General features: G+C 41.9%; 1 protein-coding gene across 2 annotated transcripts in view; it reads right to left on the bottom strand.

Annotated features, from left to right (window-relative positions):
• Window positions 1-10923, bottom strand: part of LOC110986863 (uncharacterized) — a 40851-nt gene that overhangs the window by 11170 nt on the left and 18758 nt on the right. For both annotated transcript variants that reach the window (XM_022249126.2, XM_022249127.2), the window contains exons 7-16: window positions 10647-10779; window positions 9762-9911; window positions 9241-9320; window positions 8706-8835; window positions 4892-5038; window positions 3950-4009; window positions 2925-3045; window positions 2172-2316; window positions 1530-1676; window positions 345-438 (exon numbers count right to left, since the gene is read on the bottom strand). In XM_022249126.2, the coding sequence (XP_022104818.2) occupies window positions 345-438; window positions 1530-1676; window positions 2172-2316; window positions 2925-3045; window positions 3950-4009; window positions 4892-5038; window positions 8706-8835; window positions 9241-9320; window positions 9762-9911; window positions 10647-10779 (1207 nt within the window). The remainder of the gene's footprint in view (window positions 1-344; window positions 439-1529; window positions 1677-2171; window positions 2317-2924; window positions 3046-3949; window positions 4010-4891; window positions 5039-8705; window positions 8836-9240; window positions 9321-9761; window positions 9912-10646; window positions 10780-10923) is intronic.

Raw genomic sequence — 10923 nt, 5'->3', positions numbered from 1 at the left:
TAAAGCACACTGACATTCCCGAAACTCACCTACAAGTATTAACTCCCTGGAATGAACATAACTCGAAACTACCATTTTAGACGCAACCATGTTTGCCCTTATGATCATTACAAGTCATTCTGTCGGAATAACAGATACAAGGATGCATAATGATCACACTGGCATACCTATCCACCGCAAGTGGGACCAAGAGAGGACACCATTTTCCTAGCACCATTTTCCTTGATGGGAACTGTACTTTGCTGGTCCACAAATGATTACGAAACGCATGTTTTGGTCCCATCGCTACCAACAAAATGAACTGATGAGGGTGGGGCTCTGCTCAAAGCAGATAAATGTCTTACCAGGCCCCCAGCCTTCTTGCTTCCCTTCTTGACAATAACAGAGCTCCTCTTCTCTTCCTGCTTTTGTTTCACTTTCTCCTGCGCCTCTCGCAACCTGGTACAGTCCATTGAAAATAAGGCAAGGAACTTGAGGTGATGTCAGACAGAGAAGGACAGACGGCAACAAACCATAAATCAATCAGGCTTTGGACGATCCTCAGGGAAGTCGACTGATTCAGCAATAAAAAGCCAAATCAAGGATCTATTTTAATATCGAAAGATAACATCTGGGCACTTTTTAACCTGAGCAGCCATTTATTCAACTTGATACAAGTTCAGGTTGTTCCCGCCCAAAGCTGGTGACGTGGAACTGCAAAAAATTACATTGCGCACAATCAAAGTATAGCTACTCAGCAATATATGGAAATAGTTCCCGCCCGAAGCTGGCGACGCGGAACTGCAAATATATCTTACAATAGGAGCAGTGCCTTCTGCAGCAGTCTTTCAATACATTTCCCAGTGGTCCCTAATTATTTTACTCTCATTATGTATGTATGTTGCATATCCATACATCAGCACCCTTTGGACCCAATTCAGTGAATTCCTATGAATATATTGTAATGATATGCCTGTCTGTAAATGTGCATGTGGAATACAGTGTAAGTCATGTCTAAGTTTTGAGTTTTTGTTTTAACCCTGATCGCCAAGCATTTTGTTTGGCTTACACTACACGGTACTACAAAATATTAAGTAATAGTCTGAGCCTGAAGGACCTAGCGCTACAGATTACTACTTCTGGCTAGGTTACTTCCATCGTTACTCATACAGAGAACAATAAAGCCATGCATTCATATTGCCACAGCACTGTATGGTACATTATCTTATCTATTGTATTTTACGGCTTGTGGAAACAATAAGGCCACGTCTTCTTACAAGCGACAGCGCTCAATACTTCATTTTACTACAAGTAGTAATTTGTAGTATTACGTAGGGTTAGGGATAAAGTACCCACTGAATGAATGCCCATCTCGCAAAAGCAAAACTTCAGATGTGATGAAATCAACATTACTGGCATATCAACGAAACTGTTTACAATACAGTTTGGAATAATGATCAGGTAATCATTTTGGAAATCCTTCACAAATCTTGGAGTATCTTGAGAATCAATTTCAACTGCTGACGCATGCAGCTCAAGTTGCAACCCACCTCCGTTTGGCTACTCCTTGTTGTTCCTTCTTCCAGAGATCTTTGAAGTCTCGGCACAGCGGGGCCCAGAGACCAAACAGGTAGCTGGGGGTGAGCTCCTCGCTCGACTTGGGCTTGACACAGTACGACGAGGCCAGGAAATCAAACCTGCAGGGGAAAAATCAATGAAAAATACATTCGGTACTTTCCCACTACTCAGTATAAACAGAATGTCCACTTTCGTGTAGACTACTTGGTGATGTGTACGTAATCTATGATAGGGTCCAAGTGACATAGCCATGGCTTGGAGTTGTATATAAGTCAAAAGAGTACCACAAAGTGTGATGTCATTTTGAACCAGGAAGTGCAGTGCGAATGGCTAAGACTAACGGTATTAAGATTGATAAAACTTGGGAGCAGTTAATGGTGGTGTGAAGGCTGGCACAAGTTACTTGCATTAAATGTGCTGCTAGGAAACGAGGAGCATTTGATGCTACAAATGAATAGGATTGGAGCTCAAAGCCATTCCTGCTATTGATGTGAACGTATCACTTGACCACCTACATGTAGATGTGGAAATGTGTTTGCACTATGTCAACTGTAGTTGAGTGGCCATATTTGCTCCTGAAAACTATCGTTGATCTTAGAGACTTTAAGACTCACTTTGAAATGGTTTCTCGAAGTTTATCCTCCGTGGTGCCAACCTCCTCTTTTGCGTGCTCCAAGAAGGCTTCCATCTTGTCCTTGAAGGGCTGGAGATGCTCCTCGGCTGAAGTTTTCAAGACCTTGACCATTTTCCCCTCACAACCTGAGGAGGAAATCCCAAGATAAACTTCATCAAGGAGAATTTCCTCACCAGGCTCTGATGAATGTTTAATTGTGCAGTACAGACTACCAATTTTTTAAAGGGGATACTAATACCACGTGGTAGAAAAATGCAATAACTGTAATAACAGTTTTTCATTATTTTCATCCTCCCGAATCCATCAAAATCCACTGAAAGGTTGCCGAAGATTCTCAGGGGACGATCAAGCTAGAGCCCAGTCTCCGTTTATTATGGGGCTCAGTGCCCCAAAGTAGTTGAGGGCAAAGAGTGCATCATCAGTAGTATTTCGCACACTACTGAATTTTGGAGGATTCAAAAAGGTTCTCTCATGAAGGTTCTCAGGATTAAAATACATAAACGTGATACTGCTAACATTAAAGATAATAATTAAAGATTGAGAGCTGGACCCTAGTTCCAGATTCAAATCTTTTGACTTGAATTGGACTCAAGCCAGAACTAGTAAGTTCAAAACCAACCCTGGGTGAAGTAAGGGTAAATATCTCCCAAAAGTTTCAGTTCAAAACATTAGAAAATATTAGGATTGACATTTGACACCGTAACCGCGAAGTGGATGATAAGATAACAGATGCCTTTTAAATCCCGCTTGATTTTGCCAAGGTCCTTGGTGAGATCTTCAAACTTCACCAGAGTAGCCTGGTTGATCTTACTGGGCTCCGGCAAGGGGAAGCGTGCTTGCTCTGTTCCAGAATGCTGCCGAATAGAAAACAGATGTTTGAGTTGAGAAGGTGAACAGACTTCACAAGGAAAGTGCACCACCAAGCGTCTGCCTCAAACAAGCTACTTTTGAACTGCAGTCGATATTGTGCTGAATACTGTCCTGCAATGCACCACGAGTTGTCATGTGTGGGGGCCACTGAAAACTGGAACGTTAAAAAGAGGCAGTCACTTTGGTGTGGTGGTACATTTACATTCAACTTAAGGCCTTGGATCAAATCATACACTGGCCGATTTATGATTTTTTGTCGCTTTACAATCTCCATCTCTGCCAGTATATTTAACATCAACTGCAAGTTTTTAATTCTACAACCTCGGAAACCGTGTATTTCCTTGAGTCCTTCTGTCTAAGCTGCCTCAAGGCTTGCAAGCTACAATGATATCTACAGACTCCTCTCACATTGCCTGCAATACACCGCTCTCATTCTACCTACAACTTGCATGGGTGGCATAAGTTTACAGAAATATCACCTTTTGAGTGGTTTTCCATTAAATCCAGAAAGTTGGTAGGGCCTGACATTTCAATAGACTTGTGACAGAATGACATTATGCTTTGTTGACGAGTGGTTTCCTATGGCAGAGAGATGGCTTGCGATCCATCAAGTCCCCATAGGAAAGTGCATACTATGTTTTAGGTCTATTGTGGCAGACTTTCTCTTTAATAAGCCTTTGAAAAGATCTGATAGGACCAAAAACTTCAGGCCCAAAGAAGAATTTCTTCATTTCCTACAAAATACAACACTGCAGGTTTTCAAGAGAAGAATTTTGCCCTGCACATCTTGCATGTCAGACACATTTGCTCATATAATTATGTCCATGATATAGATTGTTCTGCTCCACTTTCCCATGTATCAACACCTCCCTGCAGGGGACACCTTACCTCATCCACTTTCTCCACATAGTAGGTAACAATATACTGCAGCAGGGAAATCTTGTTATCCTGTTCCAATGGTAACAAAGCAGAGAAAGCTGACATGGTGAATGCATCGAAGGCAGAGTAATAGATTAGGGGAATTGTCTCAAAAGGTATGTCTGTAAGCAGGAACTTGTATTTATTGTGGATGTGAACTGCTCTGCATAGAAGTAAACTAACCTCTTACAAACTTTCACATTTCTTTTTGTCTTAGAGTACGCGGATAAAAACTCCAAACTGCAAGTTCTTCACAAGATGTGGCAACTAGAGGGGGAAATACAACTCGTCCTTCGTCCCATTCTCAGATGTGAAAAAAAGAACTCTATTCGCATTTTCAAGGGTTAAAACCTTACAACAGCACTAAGACACTTCCCCAAACAACTACATGTACACAGGATACACAGCATCCTATTTGTAAGACACTCTTCAAAAAAATACTCCATGGGTTTCCCTTTTTAAGACATAGGACTGCCCAGAGCTCCCTTTGGACCCACCCTGATACCAAGACTCATCACAGATGATTTATATTTTGTCCGTCATGCCACAGAGCAAAGTACATGTATCTCTATACGTAAGTGCACACTTCAATAAGTGATGTATCATACATAGACTTTGTGTACAAGATAGGTCAGTTCATGGTGCAACTGACAATTTGATATCTGTCAATCCCCAACAACATCCACAAATTAGAAACACGAAGGTACAGTTTTAAAAAATAAAATTTACAAAGCATGAACCTCGGAAAGGAATGTAGTTGGAAACTAGAACTGCACTCTGTTCATATGATGAAAAGAAGTTTTGTCAATTCCTCCAAAAATGGAATGGTGAGCGGAATACTATCAGGTGATTCAGTACATAAGGCTGTAGATGTAATGTCTTCCCATTGTGACTCTGGTCGGCAATTCTTACCATGCTCTTGACATCTTTCAGCTTGGCCAGTATGTCCAGACCAAATCCGTCCGCCTGTCCCCTGGTCCTGTTGCCTCCATTCATGTAGTTGCCAAACGCCAAAATGAGGCCCAGAATCTTCTTGACCCCGTCACTGGTAAGCAGTACCTGAGAATTGCCCATGCGGACATGACCGGTTACCAGGGAAGGGGAGAGATCGTGGAAAGAAACGTGGGTGGAAATGAATGGAAGCTTGAGATGATGACAAACACAGTCTTTATCATTTTCTTGGTAATTTCCTCTAATATCATTGTGAAAAAACAGTGATTTAGCAGCATTTGGATGCTGCACATTTTAATCGTGTCGACAAATTTGGGTTCTACGAAGAAGTCCGGCAAGAATGACAGGGAAGAGGGATCACCAATTATGTAGTTGAATGAAGTACTAATACATTTGCTATTAATTTTAGTGTTTGTCAACTGTTTGTGAAGTCGGCCTCGAGCCAGTGTGTGTCATCAGGAGGCTGCTGTTATTTGCTACCCTTGGCATCTAACGACTGACAAGATACAACTCCAGGGCAGAGAGAAAACAAAGCATTGATGTAATTTTTAAAAAATCCTATGTGTATGTTACAAACATCTTGTATTTTTCAATGCATGTGATCTGCACGAGGGTTGCAACATTAAAACCCCCATATGTCCAGGCATTTGAGCTCTGTTATAGATGGTTACATTTGGAATGTTTTCTGTACAAAGTGCTGGGAGGTACCAAAACCCCGATATTAAAAGTAAACTTCCAAATTCAACACCTAGCAGGTCTGAAACAACAAAATCTGAGCAAATCCTGGGAATCACACCCCCTCTGGTAAAATGGCCCTCGTGAACGTCTTAGGTTAGCTTTCCAAGAAAATCAGGTTATTTCACCAACTGTTGCCAACACACTACTGTTACATGTAGGTGTTGAGAAATCTGGTGAAATTCCTGTAACCTACATGCAATCCTTCTATGTCAATGATGTACAGTTACCAGTATGTGTCATTAAAATCCCTACAAATTCGCGTGTAGGATAAGCCCCAGGTAAATATCCTTGATACAACTCTTAGGGAATAATTTCAAAGCAAAGTGGTATTTCAATAAGGTAATAAATGTGTACATGTACATGTATGAGCTTAGCATGGATATAACTAGTTATCATTATCAGCATTCAGTCTACTGAGCTGGTCTTACCTAAGGGCCGGCGACTATTTAGACCCGGTTTGAAAAGTGCCCCCCCCCCGTAGCCCACCCTGTATAATGCCTGCCTGGTATTCAGGCTACTCCAGGCCGGTATCAGGCCTGTCTGTACATCAGCATTTCAAAGTCCCTGATGAAGGGCTTCCCCCAGTACTTGCAAGCAATAGACCCAAGGATGGAGAAGTTCGAGATCAACAACCAGTCTAGCATCCCAGGTCGGTAACCAGGCCGGTATGAAAGGGGTTTTTGCAACAGGGCGAGCTTACCGGGGGGGGGGCCTTTTCAAACCAGGTCTAAATGGTCGCCGGCCCTAAGCACATATATATTCCCATTTATACATACCTTTTTTAGTTAGTCAAAAGAAGTTGATATGCCGTTATGATGCATTTCAAACAATTTTGTTCTAGAACTTTACTTCCATTTGCACAAACACCCCCCGTTCGTTTTATGGTACATGTATATTCCTAGCGCAAGTTGTTCAACAGAATCTCCTTGACTCACACGTGGCGAGCGGCATGCACACAGACTCTTCACCAATCAGAATCGATTAACCTCATCTCGTATCCAGGTGCCAGTTTGTGCTTTACGCAGCAGGAATTATCACTTCTCAGCGGGCATTATCAAATGTTTATACACGGTCAAGTTGCACGTTGTTGAGTAGGGAGACTGTCTAAGGTATTTATTTATTTATTCCATTTTTTTACCCAGGGTATGCCCAAACAGTTACAAACTGGTTTCCATTGGGGCCCTGCGATCATTAGAAATTAATAAAATAGTTAGAATCTCACGACGAAAAGTAAAATTGACAAACACAACAAACATTAATATTTACAAATATAGACCACTAAAATTTCATGCACGTGACCATTTAAATAATCAAGGCATTAACCACTTCCTGCCGGGAACTCCGGATCCGGACAATATGCTTTATATGCGTGGCCGGGGTCTCCAAACTCGGACAAAGGGAACAGGGCCTTGTAACAAAAGACTGTACTCGGAACAAAAGACCAGGCTGCTGGGCATTACGGACATTTTTTCACTCTCAAAAGTGGAGATAATCCTGCCTTGTTTGAAACAGTATACCACAGCTTGGGGCATTTAGAGCGAGCGGATTACCACCGGGGACAAAAGCACTCCACCACCGCAGAGATGAGCCACACGGCACCGCTGCATGCTAATCTGGCCCCTATTGAAAAGAGGTCAGCAGCACACTGAGCCAGGTTCGTGAACAAAAGAATATTACGTAACACCCACAAAATCTGGGCTCTTTTTACAAGGCTGCAGGCCTGGCTGAAATACTCAAGCGTCAATAGATTTTGTCAGTCAGGCTAGAGTGGACACCAGACATACCTTCACGTGTTTGTAAGTGTCCAGTAAATGAAGATAGGAATTTTTAAAGAATTTTGAAAACAGAAAAAAAAAAGATAAATATCCCGCCCCAGCATCATCAACATTGATAAATGCCCTGGCAGGAAGTGGTTAATTAAATACTGATCACGGGATGGGCGAAAAACTCCAACAAAACCCTATGGGAAAAAAGAATACAGAGATAATCCCGATCTTGCTCCAATGAACATTAGCAACCAAGTTTATAACTCCATAGATCAGCATTTGGACTACACAGCATTGGTCATGGCTTTCCGTAGTTCTGATTTGAATGTCCCCAAGGAGTCTTTACCTCTGAGTTGCTCTGGCAAATTGTTCCATATTTTTGCACCTTTCACCGCAAAACTTTGAGCGTAGCGTTCTTTTTTGGCTAAAGGGACTTTAAGTGCCTTGTTAACTGAGTATCTTGTTTCACGTATCTGTGTGAATGGCATAAACAGATTTGTCATATACATAGGAGTCAATTTGTTTAGACATTTAAAAACAATAACAGCCTTTTTAGATCTAACTCTCTCAGGAAATGGTACCAGTTCAGTTTAACAAACTTCTTTGCTGAGGGGGTGAGAGAGGTGCATTTGAGGATAATCCCTGCAGCTCTTTTCAGACATTTGTTAAGAGTGGTATCGTGGGATACGTATCTTCCTCCCCATACCGTGTTTGTATTTAGTTCAAGTTTGTTTCTTGAGCACCAATGTAGAATTCTGTCAAGAGCTACCTTCAGATTCCTTTCTATTTCATTAATATTGGAAGAGCTGCACATTAGAGTGGAGTCATCTGCATACATAAACAAGTTACAATTTGGTGGGATACAGGATGGCAGATCACTTGTGTAAATAATGAATAAAAACGGTCCTAATATGGAACCCTGTGGGACACCAACGGTTAGTGGCAGAACCTTTGATATGTTACCTTCAATATTTACAGACTGACTACGATTGCTTAGGTATAATTTAAACCAACCAATTAGTGAAGTAGACATGTCAAGCCTTTTCAATTTTTCCAGAAGAATTTCGTGGTCAACACGATCAAAATGCTTTACTGAGATCTACAAATACACAACCTGTAACTTCTCCATGCTCCACAGCCTGGAAACACCTATTTGTCAAATCATGGTTTCAGTTGAGTGCAAGGGTCTAAATCCTGACTGGCATCTAGGAATGAGGTTATTTTCTTCAAGGTGAGTGTATACTGACAAGTGCACTGACAAGCTTACTCACCTCACACACACATTGCACATTACCCAGCTTGGTCTTGAGAATGGTCAGGTTCTCACTGAAGGAGGCTTGGAATGTCATGCAGTAAACCCTGTCTGCAAAGCCTGGAATCTGAGACAACTCGTACAAAAACCTGCCAAAATACGGGGGAAACAAGGCAGACAACGTGATACCTTTCTTGGCAGGATAGGAATCTGCTGGAGAAAGGAGTTGTGACATGCCCCCCCCAAAAAAAGCTTATGCACTTGGAAAACCCACAAAAACTTGCAGTTCATGCTGTCACTGGTATTAAGCTGCACACATTGTACAGATACAAAATCATTGACAAAGCTGAGCGCATGACCATAATGCATACAAGAAGCCTACAAGGGACGGCAGAAACACTGTGCTAGCTATTGAGGAAACCAACCAGCCCTAACCTTGACTGTACTTCATATCAAGTCTGGCAAAATACCCTGCCATAACAGGATGGGGGAGCGTCTCAAGTAAACAACACTCTCGTAAAGGTAGAAGAGCACGGATTACACAACTGACTCACTGTTCTGGCTTATCAAGTGGCTGGTCTGTTTCCTTGTCCAGATGCGCCTTGATCTTGGCCAACTCATCATCTTGGTGTCTCTGTAAAATGGGAAACACAATCGGAACAATCTTACTGTTACCTCCAGCTTCCTAAACAACTAGGATGCAATAAAGCCATGGCACATTCTTTTGTATTTCAACATTTGAGGACACATCAGGCCCCAAAAAGGTCCAACTTTATTTGAAGGATTAGGGATGGTGAGGATCCATACGATAATTTATAATTGCCTGAATTGGTGGACCATTCATTTCCATTCAAAAATGTATCAAAACCGTCAATCCCTTTAAGGAAAGTTACAGCAACACTGTATTACATACATGTATAAAGTTAATCATGGAAAAAATGAAACTGGAATATTACATTTTTGTTATTATATGGCTGCGACCCAACAGGGTTTCAAAATATGCTTGGTAGGAAAAAGAAAGCAGGTTAAAATGGTCACTTTTGCCAGTGGCTTAGATGTTGAACACTGTACTTACAATTTCGTACAGGGACTCTAAATTCTCCAGATCTAAGATGGTTGTGTCCATGTTTAACACAGACTGGCTGATGTCAGACATTTCAACATGGAGGCTGGACATGAAGATACCGACTGCCTGGGACCGCTTGCCATCCAATAGCTTAACAGCCTGGAAGGAGACAATGAAAAAAATATTACAAAGCTTATAATACCAGTGCTGTGGTCAAGAACTTCTACTGAGTCTCAAAGAACACTGAAATATACAACGGTACGGCTTTTCGAACATATCCAATGGGGTGGCAGCAACTTCCAGCAGCTCTCACGTAATGAACATCTTTGCACACTGTCGACTTCAAAGGTTTGGATATTTATGTTGACAACCCTACCTATTGCACTAGGATCATCAAAGATTTTTGAAATGCTTGTTGGCAAGCCACAGACACATTGGAAAGATATTAGGCAGTTGCAGGCTTTAACTAATGGTGACTAAACTATGCAGTGGCAGGGAATTCAAGGAAAGTTAGAGTTTCCTGGCATGTGGCATGCCAACGGGGTCGGCCCAAACAGAAGATGCCAGCAGGTAACAAAATGCCCTCTTGAGGTGAAAAGCTAGGGAAAGAATCAAGGCTCGCTTAAACTTGATGCCTTGAATCAGTTGAAACAGAAGTGTTTCGACACACTGCTACACGTCAGTAAAGCAAGGAATGAGAAATCCTCGATCGAATTCTTCAGCATTATCCAAACACCTGCTAGCCTAAAACACCTGTTAGCCCAACTTCTTCCCATTTGTGCTCACTTTGGAACCAAGTACTGGCATGGACCCTTCTTGACACCGTTAGGCACAACGCACCACACAATTCTGCCAGCTCCTAATAACGTACAAACCGACATCCCTACTGCTAACCTTGCGAGCCTTGGGTTTGTCAAAGGAGTCGGCCAGTGGCCTTTTCTTCTGGGTCAGCTTCTTACAGAACAGCTCCTCCAGCTCATCAGGGGAGATGGGCGGCTCATCAAGCTGACTCCATATCACATTATGACTACAAAGAAAGAAATGAAATCTCTGTCAATAAATATCGGCATGCACAGCCCAATTACTTGACATGGTAGACGTACTTGAAGAAGAATATACTCGTACTTAAACAACACTTGTCAAACCGGAAGTAATACCTTAAAGTTTCAGT

Source organism: Acanthaster planci, linkage group LG01 (assembly GCF_054643075.1).
Source record: "Acanthaster planci isolate LZ-2023a linkage group LG01, COTS_SCS, whole genome shotgun sequence".
Lineage (NCBI taxonomy): Eukaryota > Metazoa > Echinodermata > Asteroidea > Valvatida > Acanthasteridae > Acanthaster > Acanthaster planci.
This window is presented reverse-complemented; position numbering and strand designations above follow the sequence as displayed.